Below are 27,329 nucleotides of genomic sequence, written 5' to 3' on the forward strand. Positions count from 1 at the left end.
GACAACACTAGAGGGCCTTATAATACAGTGGAAACTTCAGTGTTGGGAATATTCTCGAAGATATTATTTTTATGGTGAAAGTAGTTTAAGCTTCATATTAGTCAGGTAGAATAACCGGAATTGGATTTGTATAGTACTGTATGTGAAATACTGCTGTATCTGTTTGATGCAGGTCATCTGCGTTTAGCTGACTTTGGACTTTCTCGCCGTCTTGAGCAGGGCACAAGAGCATTTACAATTTGTGGGACAATCCAATACATGGGTGAGATTCTTGGGATCAGGCAAAGTTAATGGTCACTACACATGAAGCACCTATTATAATCTCACTGGGATGGTCCTCTGTCTAAACAGCTCCTGAAGTCCTGAGTGGGGGTCCCTACAGCCATGCTGCTGATTGGTGGTCTCTCGGCATTCTGTTGTTCTCAATGGTGACTGGAAAGGAACTGTGGTGGTGACCGCACATCTTAATTAAATGAATGTGATGATGTAATAGTTGTTAGAAAGGTTGTTTTTCTTCTTCTTTTAAGCTGTCCTGTCATGCAAATCTAAATGCTAGTCAAGAGATGTTGTTGGTGCTAATTCTGCCATCTCCATAGTTCCCTGTGCCTCCAGAGCCAGACCACTGCAACATGCTGAGAAAGGTCAGAGACTGCCCATACTCCATACCCAAGACCTTCAGGCCTGCACTAGTTCTTCTGCTCACAGAGGTCAGAAGTCATCTGTAGTAGGATTGTCTCAGAATATCAACAAAATACCATCACAACAAATTCTCAATGCTTATCTTTCTTTCTCCATCCTGTTTGTGACTCCAGCTCCTATGCAAAAACCCAGCCCATCGCCTGCATAGCCTGGAGCGCTTCAAAAGGCAGATGTTTTTCCATGGCACTTCCTTCGACTCTCAGCTACTACAGACCTGTTGAATTAATTATTGAACTGAAGAACCATCCTGATCGTCCAGTCAAAGCAATGCGGGGCCTGTCTATGGACTACTTCCAGAACTTTGACTGTGACATCCTACTCTCCCCTACCAGCCCCACTGACCTGTCACCTACCTTGGCCAACATTGACTTGAGCCAGGCTCTGGCTACAGCTCAGGGTTGTAGTGAATGAGATGTGCCTGTTCTACTTTGCCTCAATACTGCCTGCAAATTAATGGAAACATTTGATATATACTTTGTACCACATGTATACTTGGTTGTGAAAAAGCTACTGTACAGTGCATTTGGAAAGTATTCAGACTCCTTGACTTTTTCCACATTTTGTTACGTTATGGCCTTATTCTAAAATGTATTTAATTGTTTTCTTCCCTCTTAATCTACGCACGATACCCCATATAGACAAAGCAAAAACCGGTTTAGAAAATTTAGCAAACATAAAAACTGAAATATCACATTTACATAAATATTCAGACCCTTTACTCAGTACTTTGTTGAAGCACCTTTGACAGCGATTACAGCCTCAAGTCTTCTTGGGTATGACGCTACAAGCTTTGCACACCTGTATTTGGGGAGTTTCTCACATTATTTTCTGCAGATTCTCAAGCGTTGTCAGGTTGGATGGGGAGCGTCGCTGTACAGCTGTTTTCAGGTCTCCAGAGATGTTCGATCGGGTTCGGGCTCTGGCTGGGCCACTCATGGACATTCAGAGACTTGTCCCGACGCCACTCTTGCATTGTCTTGGCTGTGTGCTTAGGGTTGTTGTCCTGTTGAAAGGTGAACCTTCGCTCCAGTCTACCATAAAGGCCTAATTGGTGGAGTGCTGCAGAGATGGTTGTCCTTCTGGAAGGTTCTCCCATCTCCACAGAGGAACTCTGGAGCTCTGTCGGAGTGTTCGGGTTCTTGGTCACCTCCCTGACCAAGGCACTTTTCCCGCAATTGCTCAGTTTGGCCGGGCAGCCAGCTCTAGGAAGAGTCTTGGTGGTTCCAAACTTTTCCATTTAAGAATGATGGAGGCCACAGTGTTCTTGGGGATCTTCAATGCTGAATATTTTTTTTGCCACACTACCCCAGATCGGTGCCTCGACACAATCCTGTCTCAGAGCTCTACGGACAATTCCTTTGACCTCATGGCTTGGTTTTTGCTGTGACATGCACTGTCAACTATGGGACCATATATAGACAGGTGTGTGCTTTTCCAAATCATGTCCAATCAGTTGAATTTACAACAGGTGGACTCCAATCAAGTTGTAGAAACATCTCAAGGATGATCAATGGAAACAGGATGCACATGAGCTCAATTTCGAGTCTCATAGCAAAGGGTCTGAATAGTTTTTTTTTATATACATTTGCAAACATTTCTAAAAACCTGTTTTCGCTTTTGTCATTGTGGAGTATTGTGTGTAGATTGAGAAAAAAAATATTAAATCAATTTTAGAATAATGCTGTAATGTAACAAAATGTGGTAAAAGTCAAGGGGTCTGATTACTTTGCGAATGCACTGTACAGTTGTGGCCAAAAGTTTTGAGAATGACACAAATATTAATTTCCACAGAGTTTACTGCTTCAGTGTCTAGATATTTTTGTCAGATGTTACTATGGAATACTGAAGTATAATTACAAGCATTTCATAAGTGTCAAAGGCTTTTATTGACAATTACATGACGTTGATGCAAAGAGTCAATATTTGCAGTGTTGACCCTTCTTTTTCAAGACCTCTGCAATCCGCCCTGGCATGCTGTCAATTAACTTCTGGGCCACATCCTGACTGATGACAGCCCATTCTTGCATAATCAATGCTTGGAGTTTGTCAGAATTTGTGGGGTTTTGTTTGTCCACCCGCCTCTTGAGGATTGACCACAAGTTCTCAATTCGATTAAGGTCTGGGGAGTTTCCTGGCCATGGACCCAAAATATCGATGTTTTGTTCCCTGAGCCACTTAGTTATCACATTTGCCGTATGGCAAGGTGCTCCATCATGCTGGAAAAGGCATTGTTGGTCACCAAACTGTTCCTGGATGGTTGGGAGAAGTTGCTCTTGGAGGATGTGTTGGTACCATTCTTTATTCATGGCTGTGTTCTTAGGCAAAATTGTGAGTGAGCACTCCCTTGGCTGAGAAGCAACCCCACACATGAATGGTCACAGGATGCTTTACTGTTGGTATGACACAGGACTGATGGTAGCGCTCACCTTGTCTTCTCCGGAGAAGCTTTTTTCCGGATGCCCCAAACAATCGGAAAGGGGATTCATCAGAGAAAATGACTTTACCCCAGTCCTCAGCAGTCCAATCCCTGTACCTTTTGCAGAATATCAGTCTGTCCCTGATGTTTTTCCTGGAGAGAAGTGGCTTCTTTGCTGCCCTTCTTGACACCAGGCCATCCTCCAAAAGTCTTTGCCTCACTGTGCGTGCAGATGTACTCACACCTGCCTGTTGCCATTCCTGAGCAAGCTCTGTACTGGTGGTGCCCCCATCCCGCAGCTGAATCAACTTTAGGAGACGGTCCTGGCGCTTGCTGGACTTTCTTGGGCGCCCTGAAGCCTTCTGCAGAAATGCAGTGGAAATGTTTTTTTGGAATTCAGTTCATTGGCAAGAGGGACTTTGCAATTAATTGCAATTCATCTGATCACTCTTCATAACATTCTGGAGTATATGCAAATTGCCATCATACAAACTGAGGCAGCAGACTTTGTGAAAATTCATATTTGTGTCATTCTCAAAACTTTTGGCCACGACTGTATGTTTTCTTTATTTACTTGGCCTATTTGGCTCCCTTTCTTCCTCTGTATACCTCTTTGCATACCCATTTAATGGGGTGATAAATATAGATGAGCTTTAATACACTGAAAACCACCATTTACCAAAAAGGGTTTATAACAATTCTATTTCCCATTGAGATTAACAGTACTGAAACTCAAAGCCTCTCAAGGCACTGCCTGTAACAGCACACTATTTTAAAATGTGGATCAACCACCTGCATGTTTGACCTTTTACCTTTGTCAGTAAATTTATATAAGAAGATCTCTATTTTCCTGAAAATCCTTTCACATATATATTTTTTTAACAAGTGTTTTATTCTGTGTAATTTTATGTTTGATTGCTTAGGCCATCAATTATTTGATTGACTGTTGTGTGACTAATCACAATGCCTTTGACTGTTCACAAAGTCTTGCTGTATATCCATTTCTCATTAGATTTCACTAATTGTTGATGTGTTTTACCCAACCACAGTAACAGCTGAATAATGAAAGCCCCTATAAACTCACGATGGAGTTGTCTCCTGTCATGATATAATAGGAGAAATATCAAAGGAAATATGTACGTTTAAGCATAGCCTCTTCTTTGGAGCCACTTGAAGTGTTAAAAAAGAGTTGCTAAGTTCCACAGGTTTTTTAGGTTAGATGTTGTTAGCTGTTCCAGATATAGAGCCTGAGTCACTTCAGACACCTGATCATCAGTCATGACAGCAGAGAACATACACACATTTGAGCCAGTACAATACAAGAGGAGGCTTTCAGTTTATTGTTACCAAACAGAAAAGTATCAGTCTTACAGAGTATCATTCATTGGGTATTTCAAATGGTTTTTCCTCTGAAATCTGTGTGGTTCATGGAGCTTGCAACGTCACGGTCATGGGTTCGATTCCTGCTGGGGCCCAGGCCACCCATATGAAAATGTATGGATGATACACTACTGTAAGTCCTTTAGGATAAAAGCATCTGCTAAATGGCATATTTTATATATTATGTTAACACATACTGTACAGTATTTATATTGCACTACACCTGGATACACAACACCAACTTTTTTCCAAGACCTTGGTGTGACGGTGACCTATTTGGTAAAACTGAGAACACAGAGAAATCCTTAAGGGAGCAACCTAATAGGATGTCAAATTGAAGAACAGATAAAGCATCGTCATTAAATGTTTTAATTAGGTTTAAACAGAAAAAAATAGCTACTGCCCCAATGGAGACGGCTAAATATAATCTAAGCACAAGTCCCAGTCATCTTCCTAAAATGTCTCCTGAATAGGAAGGTGTAGTGGGCTCCTCTCTCTCTGCGGTCTGACATTGAATTCCCCTTCAGGCCCTTGTCTTAAACAGGTCTGGTACAGTATGTCTGTGGTGTTAGTCCAGTGACCCACATCTTTACATTGGTAGACACCTCTAGCACACTGACACAATTATGGAGGGAGGGATGGAGAAGTCCCATAAAATAACACTAGAACAAGTGAGATGTCCTAGAAAAGTGGAAAATATATTTTCTCATTTCTATACAGAAAATGGGAGATATTCAACTTGCCAAATAAAGGATCAAATTCAAACACTTGAGACTTTATATAATGCCTGCATGATTGAATTAAGTATTTACTGTCAAATGCATGTCATTCTTTATAGAATTTTATATGCATTTTATCCAACCACTTCAAGTGAAAATGTAACAATGCCACCATAAAGACAATGTAGCCTATCACTGTTGATCTTCATGTGATGGACCTGATCTTGATTATCGACCTATGTAAACAACTCAAACATTGATTGTTATATCTTGTTCACATAAAAAAAATCTTTCTGACCCCATTTCTCTCTTATCTATGTCACAGTTCTATATTTCATAATTTACATCCACTGTAAACCTGGAAACACTATTTCTGAACCTATTAATACACATGATTTACTACTAATGCATAATGCAGATATGCATAGGAGTGTTTGAATTGCTCTGAGACTGAGCTTTTCTTCTGGGTCTAAGGGGGAGGTCTGAATTGCCAAGAGATTCAGAAATGTGCCTAAGGCATAGTTCAACCTAATTATATAAGTCTATGATTTCAACTAATTAGAGGAAAATAGTGAGCAAATTGGTTTAACACTTAAATGAGGTTGCGCTGAAGGGTTCAGAGTTATTATAGCTTAAAAAAAACATTATTGGGCCAACATACTGTAATGGACCTGGGTGTACACAATGATGCTGTTTTAAGTAACCAGGCTTCTTGAAATCTAACTTCTATGTAAAAACAATGTAGAGAAACACAAAACTGTTGTTTGGAATGATTAATTAGCTTCATGTTTCATCCACTGAACTATTGATTGAACTGCCATTGGGACAACTTGTCAGAACAAGACAACTTGTACTTGCAATAAAAGTGTATCATTTTCATTGTAAAGACTTGGAATGATGGATTAGTTTATGTTGAATGCAGAGTTTATGTTGAATGCAGAGTTTATGTTGAATGCAGAAGAGGCTGGTAGGAGGAGCTACAGGAGGATGGAAATCAATGGAATGGTATCAAACACTTGACAATAACTTGTTTGACTCTGTTCCATTGATGCCATTCCAGCCATTACAAAAAGCCTGTTCTCCTATAGCTCCTCCCAACAGCCTCCTCTTGTTGAATGTATTCATCCATAGTTATCTATTATACATCAACAAGCCCCACCCTGTCATTAAGCCCCGCCCTAGAGGTGTTGGTTTTGGAGGTCACAGAGCTGAGTGGGATACAAGGGAGCAGCAGTCTGTCAGACAGCGCAGTGTCTATCACTTCTCCAGTGAAAAAGTGAATTCTGAATTAGCATCCTGTCAGGTAAGGTTCTTAAGTTTTTTTACATTTACTTTTCATTCCAGCAAGCTTTAGTAAACAGGATAGAGAATATGATATTGAGCTACTATGAATGTTCAACTATTGGATGAGTGGTACACAGAGATGCTGATGATGCTATTAAAGTAATGTTTTTTCTGTTTTATTTGGAAAACTAAAGATATAACAATGGATTGTTATTGTCTTGCAATTTACTAAACCAAATTAAAAGAGTGGATTTGAGTGACATGATGATAAGTCAATGCATGGTAGATTTACTTTTTTTACTGGCTATTGTTTTATTTTTCCTTGGTTATTGCAGACAGTGGAGTGTGAAAGCTGAGGGTCTGTGTTGACATGGTGATTTGCCATACCCACTATCAAGGGATGTGATATGAACGCATGAATCAACAAGTGCATTGTGCGACCCCACAGATCACTGTAGTCAGCGCTGCTACATCAGCAAGTGGGAAGCGTGATTAGGGGCCTTCTGCTCTCAATAAATAGTAGAAATGTATAGTCTCTATGTGAATTTGATGTATTACTATCTCATAAGTGTTTTTTCCATTTGCCAATTTGATGTTGCTACACAGAACCAGGGTAATATTTCTGAAAAACTCCCTGGTTTGGACTGACAGAATTCCTTCACCTTTCTTGTGCCTCCTGGGCTATTTGTTTGGTGGGCTGCATAGTCAGCACAAAGGTCCACACATCCCTAATCCCAGCTGACAATGTGCCAATAAGGACAGTCACCCAGCCAAAATCCCTGGGATTTGAGAGGATGGGAGCAGTGGTGGAAAAAGTACCCAATTGTCATACTCGAGTAAAAGTAAATACACCTTAATAGAAAATTACCCAAGTAAAAGTGAAAGTCACCCAGTAAAATATTACTTGAGTAAAAGTATAAAAGTATTTGGTTTTAAATATACTTAAGTATGAAAACTAAACATAATTGCTCAAATATACTTAAGTATCAAAAGTAAAAGTATACATTATTTCAAATTCCTTATATTAAGCAAAGCAGACAGCACCATTTTCTTGTTTTTAACATTTACGGATAGCCAGGGTCACACTCCAACATAATTTACAAACAATGCATTTTTGTTTAGTGAGTCTGCCAGATCAGAGGCAGTAGGGATGATCACATATTCTCTTGATAAGTACATGTAATTAGACCATTTTACTGTCCTGCTAAACATTCAAAAAGTACTTTTGGGTGTGAGGGAAAATGTATGGAGTAAAAATAACATTATTTTATTTAGGAATGTAGTGAAGTAAAAGTAAAAGTTGTCAAACATATAAATAGTAAAGTACAGAAACCCCCCAAAGTACTTAAGTACTTTACTCCATTGGATGGGAGAGATATGCCCCTACTGTTGATCTATGTCTCTAGCTAAATATTTCCCTGAGTGAATTTTGATCAATTTAGACCCGCAAAGATGTGCAAGATCTGATATCTAATGATATCCCTATGCAGGTTGTGTGATCGACCATCTCTCAGGATGACGCACCAGTTCCCAGCCCTCTCCAGTGGTCAGAAGAGGGAGCTCCAGGAGATTGCACTTCGTATCGTCACTCCAGGGAAGGGCATCCTGGCTGCTGATGAGTCTGTGGGTCAGTAAGGAGCTCTGCATCTTCTCTATGCATTGGAAAACCATCGTAATGAAAATTATTATACAACAATTTACATTTATGTATGGTATTAACAAGACAGTGGGACCTACTTTCAAGAAATCAGACAAATCTTAATTTCCAGTGGTGCTTGACAGAACCCACTACAAAGCAGTGGTACAGGATGGTGTCCAATAGATTATTCCGTTTTTATAATTGTAGGTTTACCAGACTGTGAACATGCTTTTTCTAATGTTCCTGGAAACAGGCAGCATGGCAAAGCGCCTTAACCAGATAGGGGTTGAGAACACTGAGGAGAACCGCCGGCAGTACCGCCAGATCCTCTTCAGTGCTGACGACCGCATCAACAGCTGCATCGGAGGAGTCATTTTCTTCCACGAGACGCTGTACCAGCACGCTGATGACGGCACGCCCTTCGTCAAGATGATCAAGGACAGGGGCATCACTGTGGGCATCAAGGTACTGTATGAGCACAGGGTTCAAAAGGGCCAATGGTGACATCTTAAGTATGTTTTATGTCTCTGGTCTCTAGCTTGGGCAAGAATACGTCTTGACCCTACTTCTACTGTATATAACATTAGTGAGGGAAGGAATGAAAATGTGGAGCATACGGCTACTTGATATGCTCCAATGGACAGTCCCAGGAAGGGAGCAGGTTTCAACATTATGGAGACCAAAGAGTAGTACAGATATACTCTGATCAGGAGTTCTACCCCTGATGGATGGCAGTGCTATGGATAGAATGGCTGCTATTAATATCAACACCATCTGGATGAAAATGGCTGGCTTTAAGACAAAGAGAAGATTAGTGTGAAGGGGAGGATTGACCATTGTCATTTGTATTTTATTATCTGCTCTACCTCCTTTTCTTCAGGTTGACAAGGGTGTTGTCCCCTTGGCAGGAACCAATGGAGAATCTACCACTCAGGGTAGGGCCGAGACCCCTTGGGTTCCACTCAATCTGATCATCAAAACTATCTGAATTTGACAATTACAAAATGTAGTCTGCCACTCACTGGTGAATCCCAATCCTTTACAGCCTTATTCATCTCTTTTTCATCCTGTAGGACTGGATGGGCTCTCAGAACGCTGTGCTCAGTATAAGAAGGACGGGGCAAACTTTGCTAAGTGGCGCTGTGTGTTCAAGATCAGTGAGACCACCCCCTCTAAACTGTCCATTGAAGAGAATGCAAATGTTCTGGCTCGATATTCAAGCATTTGCCAGCAGGTAAGAACTCCACAAACGCAGTGTAAAGGCACAATGTCAGGTATGAGAAAATATTATAATTGCAGTACGTAACATCAGCATCACCTTCTAATCATGATGCTAATTATGTCCTTTTTCCGTCACCCAGCATGGGATTGTGCCTATTGTGGAGCCAGAGATTTTGTCTGATGGAGATCATGATCTGAGGCGTTGTCAGTATGTCACAGAGAAGGTGGGACCGTACCCCAACTTTTAACCTGTTAGTGTGTAATATGTATTTCTAACAGTGCCAGTTTATCATGTTCCATGTGTTCCCTATGTTGTGCAGGTGCTAGCTGCATTGTACAAGGCCATGTCTGACCATCATGTGTACCTGGAGGGCACTCTGCTCAAGCCCAATATGGCCACTCCTGGCCACAGCTGCCCCACAAAATACAGCGCAGAGGAGGTCGCCATGGCAACAGTCACTGCCTTGCGCCGCACCGTCCCTCCTGCTGTCACGGGTAAGTTCATAGGCCATTGGCCTCTCAGAGAAGTTCAGAAAGAGGGTATATACAGTACTAGTGTCAGATTCAGTCACTATACCAGTGATTTGGCATATTGAACATAGGTTAATTTATTGCCAGTTTGTAAAGCACTTATGGTGCTGATAGAAATCCATTGACTGTTCACTCTATTTGTTTTCTGTGTGTGCAGGAGTGACGTTCCTCTCTGGGGGTCAGAGTGAAGAGGAGGCCTCTGTCCACCTGAATGCCATCAACAACTGCTCCCTGGTGAAGCCCTGGACCCTCACCTTCTCGTATGGCCGAGCCCTGCAGGTGTCCGCACTCAAAACCTGGCGGGGACATAAAGAGAATGAGAGTGCTGCAACTGAGCAGTTTATCAAGCGAGCAGAGGCATGTACATCACTTTCTTTTCAGACTCTTAATCAACCTGGCTTTCGTCTTTTATCACTTAGCATTGTTGAGGAACATATTTCTTCTGAATATTTTTTTGTTTTTATAAAGCTGGACAATGCTATTAAGAATATTTCACAATTTTTCAAATGTGGAACAGTCATCTGAGGAAGTGATCTATGTTTTCAGTTGACATGAAGTGAGTTTGCTCCTAACAGTGTTTGTGTGTTTGCCCCTCATACCCCCATCCCCTTTCTCTTACTATCAGGTGAATGGCCTGGCCTGTCAGGGGAAGTACACTGGTGGCGGGGACAGTGAATCCGACCAGATCTATGTGGCCAATCATGCATACTAATGAGCCAGTGATGCCTCACATTCCAGCTTTGGCCAACCAATAGCATAGTCCACTGTAACTGCCATACCAATGGCCAATCGCAGGCATATGCTGTCTACAATCTGTATTCTAGGAGTTATATTATAGTTATTTGAATGTACACACTGGTAATTCAAAAATGTTGCACATTGGTGGACACACTAGATATAAGGGTCTAATGAAATTAGTCATTGAAGGATGGCCTTTGATTAGACACGTTCAACAATATTATTGTAACCTTTGAGATGACAACATATTCTTGTGGTAGTAGCAAAATGAAACTTAATTGATGTTTGGTTGTTTCATTACATATTTTGATGAGATTCAGAATGATCTTTTGCCATGTAAAGCCACCTTCCAAACTGCTGCATACTCGGATAAGCGTCAGATAGGGTGCGCGGTGTAGGCCTATTGTGTGTGATGAGAATAGAGAACTCCAGGTTTTTTTAAGAAACCATACTGCCATTCCACATTCAGGATTTGTATTAGAGATCTGTGTCTAAACAAAATAGCTGCGTGAAGACACTAGTTTGTAGAAATTGGGTGTTCTTTCATTGTGGCACAAAGTTCCAAAGACTTCTCGTTTTGGATGAACTAATGCACAGCTGGACTTACAGTAAATAATGTTAGGAGTAAAATGTTATTTTTGTGATTTAGCTAAGTATTGTTCTCTATGCAAGTGATGTATCAAATACTGTCGTGCAAAAGTAAATCATAATAACAATAAATTAAGTTCAATTAAACAATGTGAGAATTCTGGTTTTATTTCTCATTAATTAATCTCGGTTACACCATAACTAAAATATCCCGTAATTTGGTCAGATGCTCATGCTCCATAGTCTGTCCAGGAGAGATTAGGCCTAGTCATAATTTGTTGTTTTGTTGTAACTGCACCAAAGAGTAGGCCTACCTACACATTGCACTATTTTTAGATTATTTTCTATCGTAGGGTTAAACTCTGAGAATGTTATCTAGTTCTTGACTTTAACAGAATAATTACACTACCATTCAAAAGTTTGGGTCACTTAGAATTGTCCTTGTTTTTTAAAGAAAAGCACATTTTTTTGTCCATTAAAATAACATAAAATTGTTCAGAAATACAGTGTAGACATTTTTTATGTTGTAAATGACTATTGTAGCTGGAAACGGCTGACTTTTTATGGAATATCTACATAGGCGTACAGAAGCCCATTATCAGCAACCATCACTCCTGTGTTCCAATGGCACGTTGTGTTAGCTAATGCAAGTTTATCATTTTAAAAGGCTAATTGATCATTAGAGAACCCTTTTGCTATTATGTTAGCACACCTGAAAACTGTTGTACTGATTAAAGAAGCAATAAAACTGGCCTTCTTTAGACTAGTTGAGTATCTGGAGCATCAGCATTTGTGGGTTCGATTACAGACTCAAAATGGCCAGAAACAAAGCACTTTCTTTTGAAACTCGTCAGTCTATTCTTGTTCTGAGAAATGAAGGCTATTCCATGCGAGAAATTGCCAACAAACTGAAGATCTCATACAATGCTGTGTACTACTCCTTTCACAGAACAGCAAAAACTGGCTCTAACCAGAATAGATAGAGTGGGAGGCCCCGGTGCACAACTGAGCAAGAGGACAAGTACATTAGAGTGTCTAGTTTGAGAAACAGACACCTCACAAGTCCTCAACCTACAGCTTCATTAAATAGTATTCGCAAAACACCAGTCTCAACGAAGAGGCGACTCCGGGATGCTGGCCTTCTAGGCAGAGTTCCTCTGTCCAGTGTCTGTGTTCTTTTGCTTATCTTAATCTTTTATTTTTATTGGCCAGTCTGAGATATGGCTTTTTCTTTGCAACTCTGCCCAGAAGGCCAGTAACCCAGAGTCACCTCTTCACTTTTGACATTGAGACTGGTGTTTTGTGGGTACTATTTAATGAAGCTGCCAGTTGAGGACTTGTGAGGCGTCTCTCAAACTAGACATGAAGGCTATTCCATCTGGAGCAACTTGTGGAAAGAAGGCCAGTTTTATTGATTCTTCAATCAGAACAACAGTTTTCAGCTGTGCTAACATAATTGCAAAAGGGTTTTCTAATGATCAATTAGCCTTTTAAAATGATAAACTTGGATAAGCTAACACAACGTGCCATTGGAACACAGGAGTGATGGTTGCTGATAATGGGCCTCTGTACGCCTATGTAGATATTCCATAAAACATATGCCGTTTCCAGCTACAATAGTCATTTACAACATTAACAATGTCTACACTGTATTTCTGAAAAATGTAATGTTATTTTAATGGACAAAAAAATTGCTTTTCTTTCAAAAACAAGGACATTTCTAAGTGACCCCAAACTTTTGAACGGTAGTGTAACTGGAAAATATTCTTAGTTAATTTATCCTCACCCATAAACTAGTAGGCTATTTGTAGCTTGTCGTCTGATTTACTTTCCTATATGTTGTTCCATGGCACCATCTACTGGCCCAAAGATTGTAGTTGATGATCAAATCAAATCAAATTGTATTTGTCACGTGTGACAAATACTAACAGGTAAGGGAAAGGGAAAGGGGGATATCTAGTCAGTTGTACAACTGAATGTCTTCAACTGAAATGTGTCTTCTGCATTTAACCCAAGCCCTCTGAATCAGAGAAGTGCGGGGGGTTGCCTTCATCAGCATCCACGTTTTCGGTGTAGCCCTTACTGTGAAATGCTTACTTACAAGCCCTTTAACCAACAATGCAATTTTAAGAAAAATAAGAGTTAAGAAAATTTTTACTAAATAAACTAAAGTAAAAAAATAAAAGAGAAACAATAAAATAACAATAACGAGGCTATATACAGGGGGTACCGGTACCAAATCCATGTGCGGAGGTACAGGTTAGTCGAGGTAATTAAGGTAATATGTACATGTACAGTAGGTAAAGTGACTATGCATAGATAATAAACAGTGAGTAGCAGCGGTGTAAAAAAGGGAGGGGGGTCAATGCAAATAGTCCGGGTAGCCATTTGATTAGCTATTCAGCAGTCTTATAGCTTGGGGTTAGAAGCTGTTAAGAAGCCAGTTGGACCTAGACTTGGCACTCCAGTACCGCTTGCCGTGCGGCAGCAGAGAGAACAGTATATGGCTAGGGTGGCTGGAGTCTTTGGGAATTTTTAGGGCCTTCCTCTGACACTGCCTGGTATAGATGTCCTAGATGGCAGGAAGCTTGGCCCCAGTGATGTACTGGCCCGTATGTACTACCCTCTGTAGCCCCTTGCGGTCGGAATGCGAGCAGTTGCCATACCAGGCGGTGATGCAACCAGTAAGGATGCTCTCGATGGTGCAGCTGTATAACTTTTTGAGGATCAGAGGACCCATGCCAAATCTTTTCAGTCTCCTTAGGGGGAATAGGCGTTGTCGTGCCCTCTTCACGACTGTCTTGGTATGTTTGGACCATGATAGTAGGTGATGTGGACACCAAGGACCTTGAAGCTCTCAATCTGCTCCACTACAGCCCCCATCGATGACAATGGGAGCATGCTCGGCCCTCCTTTTCCTGTAGTCCCTGATCATGTCCTTTGTCTTGATCACGTTGAGGGAGAGGTTGTTGATATAGTATATGAGGCTCCAATGTCCTAATTCATAATCAATGTAGTGTCTGTATACTTTAGATGCACACTCACTTGTGAAGTCACTATTACTGGTGTAGGCCATCTACCTATAATAATAGGTTGCTGGGCACTACTCATAAGGCCAACTGATAAATAATGGCGATTTAAAATTGCAAGATGAAAATGGCCAGACAATCATAAACTAAGAATCTGCTCACCTGAAATTATTCGCCTAATCATACCAATATCACACACCTGCGTTTACTTATTTGACATCTATTCTATCAAGGATGCATACTGAGATCCAGGACTCTTTTACAGATTGTACTACCGTGGACTATTTTATTTAGCGGACGTAGCCATTTCTAGTTCTTTACGGAGCACATTTCCGGTATTCATGAATGCCCTCGCGGAGAAGCGCGATTCTGAACGGGGATAAGTGTAGTTATCTAGTACACAACTTTAAGCGCGAGTGATACCTTATTTCGTTGTTGTTTTCAGCAGTGTTTGTGTACTATACTCAAATGACTTTCTAATCGGCGGTGATATACTTGAATACCGTCTTGCGAAATCGCTTTTTATTTCAACCTACCGCTAAAATAAACTAGCTAACGTTAGCTTGCTAGCTACTATGTCGGGAGGCGTCGTGCGAGGCCCCGCAGGAAATAACGATTGTCGAATTTATGTCGGAAATCTACCCCCTGATATTCGCACTAAAGATGTCGAGGACGTGTTCTACAAATACGGAGCTATTCGAGACATCGATTTGAAAAATCGGAGAGGGGGACCTCCCTTTGCCTTCATCGAATTTGAAGATCCCAGGTAACGTTAGCTAACGTTAAAGGCTAGCTTGTTAGCAACTCGTGCACTGCTCTAACGTTAGTTAGCTATCTGCTCATGCGACATCGTGAATCTTCTCTGCACATGTATCTACCGTAACTATCTATTTTCGTTTTAGGAATGTACAGGAACATGAATTGGCTTGATAGCTAGTTGCTTCCGTTTCTGCATTTACATGTTGTGAAGGTGTCTTTGTTTGTGGCTCGCCGACTAAACTCCACGATTTATCATTGTAAATCGTGGAGTTAAGTTGGGCCGGTTAACTACTGTTAACATATATTATGCTAATAAGGCACACCGCAGAATGCTGTGTTGACGATTGTTTAGCAATAATTTTCTATGATCACCTTTTCAGGGACGCAGACGATGCAGTGTACGGACGAGACGGCTATGACTACGACGGTTATCGGCTGCGAGTTGAATTCCCTCGGAGCGGCAGGGGTGGGGGGAGAGGCGGCTTTGGTGGTGGTGGTGGTGGGGGTGGTGGTGGTGGGGGGGTTGGTGGCGCCCCTAGAGGCAGATACGGGCCACCATCCAGACGCTCCGAGTACAGGGTCATTGTATCAGGTGAGTCATGTAACTAGGGTGTTAAGGGTCAAAATGAAACTGCTTTTGGTATTATACTTTGTACTCAATGTTATAGAGAAGCTTCTCAGGAACACTATTTTATGAGGTTAGGGATTTACAATTGCTGAGATCTCATTTACAAGTGATCGAAAAAGGTCGTGGACTGGTCATTGTTAATCCCAAATCAATAATGGCCTCAAATCCATCTGTCTTTAGTCTATATTTCAACGGGTTTTGTCCAATATCTCAAGATAGGGTGGTCATATTGTAATGACATTTTCAGTGGCGAGTGTCGCAGCGGTCTAAGGCACTGAATCTCATTGCTTAAGGCGTCACCACAGACACCATGGTTCGAATCCAGGCAGTATCACAACAGGCTGTGATTGTGTGCTGCCCTATAGGACTCCCAATTGGCCAAGCGTCGTCGGGTTTGGCCAGTGTAGGCTGTCATTGTAAATAAGAATTTAACTTGCCAAGTTAAATAAGGGTTAAATCAATAAATCAGAGTTGATTCAAATACAAGTAAAATGTATGAAATTAAACTGATATTATGAAAATGAGTCGGTACAGAATACACAATTACAGTAATTTAAGACCAAAAGCTATGGTAGGGTGGTCATTAACAAATATTCGTGCTTTGTGCAAAAGTAAGTTTGCAACAATTTCATATATTAGAATAAACTTTTTATACGACTTTATGCAAAATAGGTACTTAATAAGCAAATTACTATATGGAATTAAATAAAATTTTAAAAAAACAGGATGGTATGCCCATTCATTTAAAATAAGGTGGTCATATTGTTAACATACAGTACCAGTCAAAAGTTTGGACACACCTACTCATTCAAGGGTTTTTCTTTATTTTTTACTATTTTCTACATTGTAAACTAATAGTGAAGACATAACTACTAAATAACACATGGAATCATGTAGTAACCAAAAATGTGTTAAACAAATCAAAATATATTTTATATTCTATAAAGTAGCCACCCTTTGCCTTGATGACAACTTTGCACACAATTGGCATTCTCTAAACCAGCTTCATGATGTAGTCACCTGGAATAGATTTCAATTAACCTGTTATGGCAGTATTGAGTAGCCAGTTAAATAGTGCCCATTTCAAACGGCCTCGTACTCAATTCTTGCTCGTACAATATGCATATTATTATTACTATTGGATAGAAAACACTCTAGTTTCTAAAACCGTTTGAATTATTTCTATGAGTGAAACAGAACTCATTCTGCAGCACTTTTCCTGACCAGGAAGTGGAATGTCAGAAATATATGCTCTGTTCAACTTCCTGCCTATACATGGTCATGATACGTAAGAGTCTACGTACACTTCATACGCCTTCCTCTGGGTGTCAAGAGGCTGTGAGAGAAGAAATGTTGTGTTTATCTTCATCTGAATTGGAATACAAGCTCTTTGTATGACGTGACTGTCATTTCCAGTACTCTGAAGCGCGCGACTTGGACAGTGGGATTGCCTTCTGTTTTGCTGCCGTTATGGACGACAACTATCTCCGGCTCGGATTTGATTTGATACATGTGACCATATCATCGTAACGTATGTTTTTTCAATATAGTTTAATCAGATTATTGAAATTTTTTCGGGAGTTTTGCCGTGTTCCGTTCTCTGACTTTGTTGTCGTTGGAGAGATCCGTGCCACTCGGCTAGGGTGCATGCTAAATGAAGAGGGATATTTGCCGTTCCAGATCAAAACAACGACTGTTCTGGACAAAGGACACCTTGTCCAACATTCTGACGGAAGATCACCAAAAGTAAGAAACATTTTATGATGCTATTTCTAATATCTGTCGTGCATGTGAACTGGTCGTGGGCGCCCAAGTGTTTCTGGCTATTGTGGCTACGCTAATATAGCGCTACATTTTGTTTTCGCTGTAAAACATTTAATAAATCGGAAATATTGTCTGGAATCACAAGATGCCTGTCTTTCAATTGCTGTACACTATGTATTTTTCAGAAATGTTTTATGATGAGTAATTAGGTATTTGACGTTGGTGTCTGTAAATATTATGGCTGCTTTCGGTGCAATTTCTGATTGTAGCTGAAATGTAAACTATGATTTATACCTGAAATATGCAAATTGTTCGAACAAAACATATGCTATACAATAAATATGTTATCAGACTGTCATCTGATGAAGTTGTTTCTTGGTTAGTGGCTATTTATATCTTTATTTGGTCGAATTTGTGATAGCTACTGATGGAGTAATAAACTGATGGAGTAAGAATAGTGGTGTCTTTTGCTAACGTGGTTAGCTAATAGATTTACATATTGTGTCTTCCCTGTAAAACATTTTAAAAATCGGACATGTTGGCTTGATTCACAAGATGTGTACCTTTCATCTGGTGTCTTGGACTTGTTAATGTGTGAAAGTTAAATATTTAAAAAAATATATATATATTTTGAATTTCGCGCCCTGCACTTGAGCTGGATGTTGTCATAAGTGTACCGGTGTCGGGCTGCAGCCCAAATAGGTTAACAGGTGTGCCTTGTTAAAAGTTAATTTGTGGAATTTCTTTCCTTAAAAATTTCTTAAGGCTGGGGGCAGTATTGAGTAGCTTGGATGAATAAGGTGCCCAGAGTAAACTGCCTGCTACTCAGGCCCAGAAGCTAAGATATGCATATTATTAGTAGATTTGGATAGAAACTTCAGAGTGTTTTCTAAAACTATTTGAATGATGTCTGTAAGTATAACATAACTCATATGGCAGGCAAAAACCCAAGAAAAAATCCAACCAGGAAGTGGGAAATCTGAGCTTTGTAGGTTTGCTTATCCAATATACAGTGTCTTTGGGGTCATATTGTACTTCCTAAGGCTTCCACTAGATGTCAACAGTCTTTAGAACCTTGTTTGATGCTTCTACTGTGACGGAGGGGGGAATGGGAGCTGTTTGAGTCGGGGGTCTGGCAGAGTGCCACAAGCTCACTCAGGCGCGCCCCCGTGAGAGCGACCTGCGTTCCATCGCATTTCTACAGGCAAGGAATTCTCCGGTTGAAACATTATTGAAGATTTATGTTAAAAACATCCTAAAGATTGATTCTATACAACGTTTGACATGTTTCTACGAACTGTAATGGAATTTTTTTGACTTTGTCTGGCCTGCGAGTCATCAATTTGGATTTTGGAACTAAACGCGCGAACAAAAAGGAGGTATTATGGACGTTATCGAACAAAACAAACATTTATTGTTGAACTGGGATTCCTGGGAGTGCATTCTGATGAAGATCATCAAAGTGAATATTTATAATACCATTTCTGACTTCTGTTGACTCCATCATGGCGGGTATCTGTATGTTTTGTTTTGGTCTCTGAGCGCTGTACACGGATTATTGCATGGTGTGCTTTTCCCGTAAAGTTTTTTTGAAATCTGACAGCGGTTGCATTAAGGAGAAGTTTATCTAAAGTTCCATGTAAAACACTTGTATCAATGTTTTACATGGATGTTTATTAATGTTTATTATGAGTATTTCTGTAACTTGATGTGGCTCTCTGCAAAATCACCGGATGTTTGAGGCAAAACATTACTGAACATAACGCGCCAATGTAAACTAAGATTTTTGGATATAAATATGAACTTTATCGAACAAAACATTTGTGTATTGTTTAACATGAGTGTCATCTGATGAAGATCATCAATGGTTAGTGATTAATTTTATCTCTATTTCTGCTTTTTGTGACTCCTCTCTTTGGCTGGAAAAATGGCTGTGTTTTTGTGACTAGATACTGACCTAACATAATCAGATGGTGTGCTTTCGTCGTAACGCCTTTTTGAAATCGGACACTGTGGTGGGATTAACAACAAGTTTATCTTTAAAATGGTGTAAAATACTTGTATGTTTTGAGGAATTTTAATTATGAGATTTCTGTTTGAATTTGGCTGGCTGTTGCCATTTTCACTGGCTGTTGTCAAGTTGATCCCGTTAACGGGATCTCAGCCGTAAGAACTTAATGCGTTTGAGCCAATCATTTGTGTTGTGACAAGGTAGGGTTGGTATTAGAGGTCGACCGATTATGATTTTTCAACGCCGATACCGATATTATTGGAGGACCAAAAAAAGCCAATACCGATTTAATCGGCAATTTTTATATACACTGCTCAAAAAAATAAAGGGAACACTTAAACAACACAATGTAACTCCAAGTCAATCACACTTCTGTGAAATCAAACTGTCCACTTAGGAAGCAACACTGATTGACAATAAATTTCACATGCTGTTGTGCAAATGGAATAGACAAAAGGTGATATTATATAGATTATAGGCAATTAGCAAGACACCCCCAATAAAGGAGTGGTTCTGCAGGTGGTGACCACAGACCACTTCTCAGTTCCTATGCTTCCTGGCTGATGTTTTGGTCACTTTTGAATGCTGGCGGTGCTTTCACTCTAGTGGTAGCATGAGACGGAGTCTACAACCCACACAAGTGGCTCAGGTAGTGCAGCTCATCCAGGATGGCACATCAATGTGAGCTGTGGCAAGAAGGTTTGCTGTGTCTGTCAGCGTAGTGTCCAGAGCATGGAGGCGCTACCAGGAGACAGAACCAGAAAGCTGGTTTTTCAATATTCCTAGTAAAGAAATATTAGGTTGCAGTTATTTATGATGCGTCGACTATTTCTCTCTACCATTTGTATTGCATATACCTTTGACTATTGTATGTTCTAATAGGCACTTTAGTATTGCCAGCCTAATCTCAGGAATTGATAGGGTTGAAGTCATAAACAGCGCTGTGATCAAGCATTGCTAAGAGCTGCTGGCAAACGCAGTAAAGTTTGAATGAATGCTTACGAGCCTGCTGCTGCCTACCACCGCTCAGACTGCTCTATCAAATCATAGACTTAATTATAATATAATAAACACAAATACCAGCCGTTGGTCATTAATATGGTCAAATCCGGAAACTATCATTTCGAAAACAAAACGTTTATTCTTTCAGTGAAATACAGAACCGTTCCGTATTTTATCAAACGGGTGGCAACCCTAAGTCTAAATATTGCTGTTACATTGCACAACCTTCAATGTTGTCATAATTATGTAAAATTCTGGCAAATTAGTTTGCAACGAGCCAGGCGGCCCTAACTGTTGCATATACCCTGACTGCGTGCAATGAACGCAAGAGAAGTGACACAATTTCCCAAGTTAATATTGCCTGCTAACATGAATTTCATTTAAATATGCTGGTTTAAAAATATATTCTGTGTGTTGATGTTTATGGTTAGGTACATTCGTGCAACGATTGGGCTTTTGTTAAATCATCACCCGTTTGGCGAAGTAGGCTGTGATTCGATGATAAATTAACAGGCACCACATTGATTATATGCAACGCAGTACAAGCTAGTTAACCTAGTAATATCATCAACCATGTATAGTTAACTTCTTCAAACACGTGTCTTATATCATTTTAAAGGTAATCTTGTTGTTAATCCCACCAAAGTGTCCAATTTCAAATATGCTTTTCAGCGAAAGCACTACAAACGATTGTTAGGTCACCACCAAACCACAATAAGCACAGCCATTTTTCCAGCGAAATATAGCAGTCACAAAAAGTAGAAATAGAGATAAAAATGAATCACTAACCTTTGATTATCTTCATCAGATGACACTCATAGGACTTCATGTTACACAATACATGCATGTTTTGTTTGATAAAGTTCATATTTATAACAAAAAATCTGAGTTTACATTGGCGTGTTACATTCACTAGTTCCAAAAACATCAAGTGATTTTGCATAGCCACATCGTTTCAACAGAAATACTCATCATAAATGTAGATGATAATACAAGTTATACACATGGAATTATAGATATACCTCTCCTTAATGCAACCGCTGTGTCAGATTTCAAAAAAACTTTACGGAAAAAGCAACCCATGCAATAATCTGAGACGGCGCTCAGAAATATAATAAAATTAGCCGCCATTTTGGAGTCAACAGAAACCAGAAAATACATGATAAATGTTTCCTTACCTTTGATGAACTTCATCCGAATGCTGTCCTAGGAATCCCAGGTCCACAATAAATGCTTGATTTGTTCGATAATGTCCTTTATTTATGTCAAATTAGCTACTTTGGTTAGCGCGTTTGGTAAACAATTCCAAAGTCACAAAGCGCGTCCACTATAACGTGACGAAATGTCCAAAAGTTCCGTAACAGTCAGTAGAAACATGTCAAACGATGTACTGAATCAATCTTTAGAATGTTGTTAACATACATCTTGAATAACGTTCCAACCGGAGAATTAGATTGACTTCAGATGAGCGGTGGAACGGAGGTCCTCATGTGAACGTGCATGGTCAGCTCGTGGCAGTGGTGACTAATTCCTGTCTCCTTCGGCCCCCCTTCACATTAGTCATCAGACAAAGTTCTATTGACTGTTGATATCTAGTGGAAGCCGTAGGAAGTGAAAATTCATCAATATCTCGCTGTAATTTCAATGAGACCTTGGTTGAAAATCTGCCACCTCCAGAAAAAATTCAAACAGGAAGTGGAACTTCTCAGGTTTTTGCCTGCCATATAGTTCTGTTATACTCAGACATAATTCAAACAGTTTTAGAAACTTCAGTTTTCTATCCAATAGTAATAATAATATGCATACATTCGCATCTGGGACAGAGTAGGAGGCAGTTCACTATGGGCACGTGATTCAGCCAAAGTGAAAATGCTGCCCCCTATCCCTAAAAAGTTAAACACTGTTTCCCATTCTTGTTCAGTGAACCATAAACAATTAATGAACATGCAGCTGTGGAACGGTCGTTAAGACATTAACAGCATACAGACAGTAGGCAGTTAAGTTCACAGTTATGAAAACTTCAGACACTAAAGAGAAGAGGCCTTTCTACTGACCTTTCTACTGAAAAACACCAAAAGAAAGATGCCCAGGGTTCCTGCTCATCTGCGTGAACGTGCCATAGGCATGCTGCAAGGAGGCATGAGGACTGCAGATGTGGCCAGGGAAATAAATTGCAATGTCCGTACTGTGATACGCCTAAGACGGCGCTACAGGGAGACAGGATGTACAGCTGATCGTCCTCGCATTGGCAGACGACGTGTAACAACACCTGCACAGGATTGGTACATCCAAACATCACACCTGCGGGACAGGTACAGGATGGCAATAACAACTGCCCGAGTTACACCAGGAACGCACAATCCCTCCATCAGTGCTCAGACTGTCCGCAATAGGCTCAGAGAGGCTGGACTGAGGGCTTGTTGTCTGGTGAGGACCTGCCTTACATCACCGGCAACAACGTCGCCTATGGACACAAACCCATCGTCGCTGGATCAGACAGGACTGGCAAGAAGTGCTCTTCACTGACGAGCCGTGGTTTTGTCTCATCAGGGGTGAGGGTCGGATTCGCATTTTATTGTCGAAGGAATGAGTGTTACGCCGAAGCCTGTTCTCTGGAGCGGGATGGAGGTGGAGGGTCCGTCATGGTCTGGGGTGGTGTGTCACAGCATCATCGGTCTGAGCTTGTTTTCATTGCAGGCAATCTCAACCCTGTGCGTTACATGGAAGACATCCTCCTCACTCATGTGGTACCCTTCCCGTAGGCTCCTCCTGACATGACCCTCCAGCATGACAATGCCACCAGCCATACTGCTTGTTCTGTGTGTGATTTCCTGCAAGACAGGAATGTCAGTGTTCTGCCATGGCCAGCGAAGAGCCCGGATCTCAATCCCATTGAGTACGTCTGGGACCTGTTGGATCAGAGGGCTAGGGCCATTTCTGTTAGTCACATGTCTGTGGAACTTGTTCAGTTTGTCTGTTGTTGAATCCAATGTTCAAACAAATATTTACACATGTTAAGTTTGCTGAAAATAAATGTAGTTGACACAGGACGTTTCCTTTTTTTGCTGAGTTTAGTAAAAAATAAAGAGAAACCCTTGAATGAGTAGGTGTATCCGTACTTTTGACTGGTTCTGTATGTTACGAATTGCAATTCGTGAGTGTTAAGAATTTGCAAAATGTACAATATGTTAAGAATTTGCTGAATGTATGATATCTTAAGAATTCCAATTTGTTGTTGCTAACATTGACTAGGTGGCTAACGTTAGCTAGCTCAAGGGTTTAGGGTAAGGGTTAGCTAACATGCTAAGTATACTGAAGAAAAATATAAATGCAACAACTTATATGATTTTACTAAGTTACAGTTCATATAAGGAAATAAGTCAATTTCAATAAATAAATTAGGCCTAGATCTATTGATTTCACATTATTGGGCAAAGGCACAGCCACTCCAAATGAGTTTTTCCCCACAAAAGGGCTTTATTACAGACACACATACTCTTCAGTTTCATCAGAGGTCTGGGTGCCTGATCTCAGATGCTCCCGTGCGTGTAGAAGCCAGATGTGGAGTTCCTGGGCTGGCTTGTTTCCAGGTGGTCTGCGGTTGTTAGGTCGGTTGAACGTACTGCCAAATTCTCTAAAACGATGTTGGGGTGGCTTATGGTATAGAAATGAACATTATATTCTCTGGTAACAGCTCTGGTGGACATTCCTGCAGTCAGCATGCCAATTGCACGCTTCCTCAACTTGAGACATCTGTGGTGTTGTGTGACAACTACATTTTAGTAGGCTTTTATTGTCCCCAGCACAAGGTGCACCTGTGTAATGGCCATGCTGTTTAATCAGCTTCTTGATATGCCACACCTGTCAGGTGGATGGATTATCTTGGCAAAGGAGAAATGCTCATTAACAGGGATGTAAACAAATTTTTACACAATTTGAGAGAAATTAGCTTTTTGTTCATATGGATCATTTCTGGGATCTTTTATTTCAGGTCATGAAACATGGGACCAACACTGCATGTTGTGTTTATTTTTGTTCAGTATAGTTACAAAGTAAGTAGTTGCTAAAGTTGTCCTTGATGAGATTCGAACATGCAACTTTTGGGTTGCTAGATGTTCGCGTTATACGCTCACCCATCCACCCCGACCAACCACCCTCCTTTCTGTTATGCCTTAAGAACCAAATGTAACATCATACTAATTTGAGTGTCCTGGATATACATTCACTATGTTAAGTCTAGTCTGAGACCATTATGGAATGACCGAAGGGGAGGGAAAAACGTTTAACCTTAAATTGCAGTCCAAGGACGTCTAATGACTGAAAAACACCCTCAGGACATTCCCATACTTGTTGGCAATACAATGTCGCATCAATCTTACTCTGGTAGTGAGGAATACCCATCGCAAAGAGCAAATATGACCGCTCAGATTTTGACATTTTCATTTAAAAAATGCTGTCCCACAGAATTGAACGTTCTAAGCACGGCACTTACTTTACATTTGGGCTCATATCACGTAAATATCAAAACTTCCAGTATTGTGATTTTTAGACATGGTAAACAACTTCCACATTCATGTTTTCAAATTATTTCTATATTTTGATGAACACATTATTGAAATTAGTGAAAATGTATTTGATTTATTGCTGTTTTGTAAAATTCTCGCCTAGTGTCCATTGTTTCGTCACTTAACACCCTAATGTAATGTGGGTTGGGTTTATATACATCATTGGTTGCACTACCGCACTGTGCAATCTGTAATTTACCAGTCTTTAATATTTCAATGACACTGCTGGTGGTCTTCTTTATTTCATTAACAAATAGACTCCCTGTGTTACCGCCAGATTAACCTACTGTAACGTAGCAGGCGTAAAAGAACCACCTGAAACTAGGTCCCCTGCTGTCATGAACTGCCAGTTGAAAAACTGGCAGGGTTTAGGGAATGCTGTCAACATGGCCACTGCCATTTTTAAAAACTCACCATACCCAGCAAACCTCAGTCTGTTCAAGAATGTAGCAAGCGTTGAAGCGTACTGAATGCACCTCAGGTCTTGACAAGAAGGAAAATAAACTGTCGGGAGGTTCTCTTCTGCACTGTTCAACCAATCCAGTAAATGTGGAGGAGTGGTTAAGATGGAGTGTCGCCTTAACTTCCAAAAGCAGAAGTCGTGTCACAGGTGCTCTTTCCATTTCCTCTGAAAACCAGAACATCTGTTTGTTGGGGACTCTGCAGAGGCTACTGTCTAATTGGCTACTTCCTTTTTCACCAGACAGAAGCACTTGTCTTTTTTGGTCAGCTAAATAGTGATATCCATTCCTTCCACATTAGTTAATTGTTTCTGGTTGTGTAGAACCAGCCTGGTTTAGTTAGTCTCTGTGCACATCCTGAATTATATTGCTATGCCACAGATCTATTGAGCAAGTTTGTACCATTTCAGTAAAGTGTTGAAAGTAATCACTGAGTAAAACATCTAATTTATTTGCTCTTCTCTTCAAAGGGCTTCCCCAGAGTGGCAGCTGGCAGGACCTCAAGGATCACATGCGTGAGGCTGGGGATGTATGTTATGCTGACGTTTTCAGAGATGGAACTGGGGTTGTGGAGTTTGTGCGCAAAGAAGACATGACCTACGCTGTTCGAAAGCTGGATAACACCAAATTCCGATCACACGAGGTATGCTTTTAGGTTTAATTGGATTTGATTATAAGGATAGGATGATATTTTCGTTAAAGGTAAGTAAAGTGACTACCAACACTATTGAATCTTTGTCCTCAACCTCTCCCCATTTTCAGTGACTACTTGTGCAGCCTTTCAAGAACTTAAGGCTTGTTTTGATGCAATGGAAGGAACCGTTTGAGGTGGAAATGCTTTTTGTTTCAACGTCTAGTTCTTTTTGTGTGTCTACCAGGGAGAGACCGCTTACGTTCGCGTGAAAGTAGATGGTCCCCGCAGCCCGAGCTATGGAAGATCCCGTTCCAGGAGCCGCAGTCGAAGCAGGAGCCGCAGCGCAGCCAGTCGCAGCCGCAGCAACTCTCGTGGTGGTGGTGCCCGTGGTGGCAGAGGATCTCCTCGCTACTCTCCTCGCCATAGCCGCTCTCGCTCCCGTTCCTAAACTCTGTGTTGACCTTTTGGTAGATCCCCTGTTAGCAGTTCCTCTTTCCACTTGTTTTTACCTCCTTTTGAGTTTTTCAGAAGTCAACTATAGATTTTAATTTTTGCATTCCATCTCCTGATGTCCTAGTGGAAGGTCTTGGTATGTAGGTGTATCCCCCTCCTGTCACCTTTCCTCCCTGACCCTCCCTACTTTAGTCCTTTTGTTTTGATCTCCTTTCTCAATTCATTTGAATTTACCTATTGTCTTTCCTCCAAAAATGTTGCAACATTTGAAACCCTATTGCTCTGAACTTCAAAAATGTTGATCTTAACAAGTTCAATGTTTTTGTAAGTGTTGGAAAATGTATGTACTTTTTCATGGGATGGCGGGAGTCTCATTGCTAAACTGTATTTTACCCTTGTGTCTTCCTTTAGACATCTGAAGATAAGGATTAAAGAGTGATTTGGAATAAAAGTTGTGGAGCACATTTCATTTGTTTGATCAGGATCAGGATAGGACATCTTAGGAGGAGTCAGGTCGAGGCAATGGTATGCTTTAGTATTGATTATTTGCATCTATTGATAGTCGTTGCTACAGGATGCATGATTGTCTCTTGAATGTAGCACAATTTTCTATATCCTTTATATATACCTGCCCTATCTATTGTTTGGCAACCTTTTTAGCACTGAAACAGTGTATCTCTTTGGTTTTGTGCCAGGACAAAGGTCCTTAGATGTACCTTTTTAACTTTAATGCTACATAAGAACCATTTATTATTCTTTTTATAGATGCTGTTTTAATATTAGACAGGGGCTCTGGGCTTGTTTCAGC

General features: G+C 40.6%; 2 protein-coding genes across 2 annotated transcripts; both read left to right on the plus strand.

Annotated features, from left to right (window-relative positions):
• The first annotated feature begins 8,013 nt into the window (after nt 1-8,013).
• LOC120028781 (fructose-bisphosphate aldolase C-like) lies at nt 8,014-10,601 on the plus strand. Its single transcript, XM_038974022.1, has 8 exons — nt 8,014-8,125; nt 8,391-8,602; nt 9,018-9,072; nt 9,211-9,371; nt 9,499-9,582; nt 9,679-9,853; nt 10,047-10,246; nt 10,515-10,601. The coding sequence occupies exons 1-8, from the start codon at nt 8,014-8,016 to the stop codon at nt 10,599-10,601; spliced, it is 1,086 nt and encodes a 361-aa protein (XP_038829950.1).
• Nucleotides 10,602-14,569: 3,968 nt separating this feature from the next.
• On the plus strand, nt 14,570-26,972 carry srsf1a (serine and arginine rich splicing factor 1a). The gene is made up of 4 exons (XM_038973571.1): nt 14,570-15,010; nt 15,384-15,595; nt 25,905-26,077; nt 26,313-26,972. The coding sequence occupies exons 1-4, from the start codon at nt 14,820-14,822 to the stop codon at nt 26,514-26,516; spliced, it is 780 nt and encodes a 259-aa protein (XP_038829499.1). The 5' UTR covers nt 14,570-14,819; the 3' UTR covers nt 26,517-26,972.
• The last annotated feature ends 357 nt before the right edge of the window (nt 26,973-27,329 follow it).

The sequence above is a fragment of the Salvelinus namaycush genome, chromosome 34, assembly GCF_016432855.1.
Source record: "Salvelinus namaycush isolate Seneca chromosome 34, SaNama_1.0, whole genome shotgun sequence".
In the NCBI taxonomy this organism is placed as follows: Eukaryota; Metazoa; Chordata; class Actinopteri; order Salmoniformes; family Salmonidae; genus Salvelinus; species Salvelinus namaycush.

What these genes read in the sequence shown, in the direction of transcription:
- srsf1a (XM_038973571.1), top strand. Translation starts at nt 14,820, where the DNA reads ATGTCGGGAGGCGTCGTGCGAGGCCCCGCAGGAAATAACGATTGTCGA. An exon ending in ATCGAATTTGAAGATCCCAG is followed by an intron (nt 15,011 to 15,383) that starts GTAACGTTAGCT and finishes TCACCTTTTCAG; the next exon opens with GGACGCAGACGATGCAGTGT. An exon ending in GTACAGGGTCATTGTATCAG is followed by an intron (nt 15,596 to 25,904) that starts GTGAGTCATGTA and finishes TTCTCTTCAAAG; the next exon opens with GGCTTCCCCAGAGTGGCAGC.
- LOC120028781 (XM_038974022.1), top strand. Translation starts at nt 8,014, where the DNA reads ATGACGCACCAGTTCCCAGCCCTCTCCAGTGGTCAGAAGAGGGAGCTC. An exon ending in GCATCACTGTGGGCATCAAG is followed by an intron (nt 8,603 to 9,017) that starts GTACTGTATGAG and finishes CCTTTTCTTCAG; the next exon opens with GTTGACAAGGGTGTTGTCCC. An exon ending in AGTTTATCAAGCGAGCAGAG is followed by an intron (nt 10,247 to 10,514) that starts GCATGTACATCA and finishes TCTTACTATCAG; the next exon opens with GTGAATGGCCTGGCCTGTCA.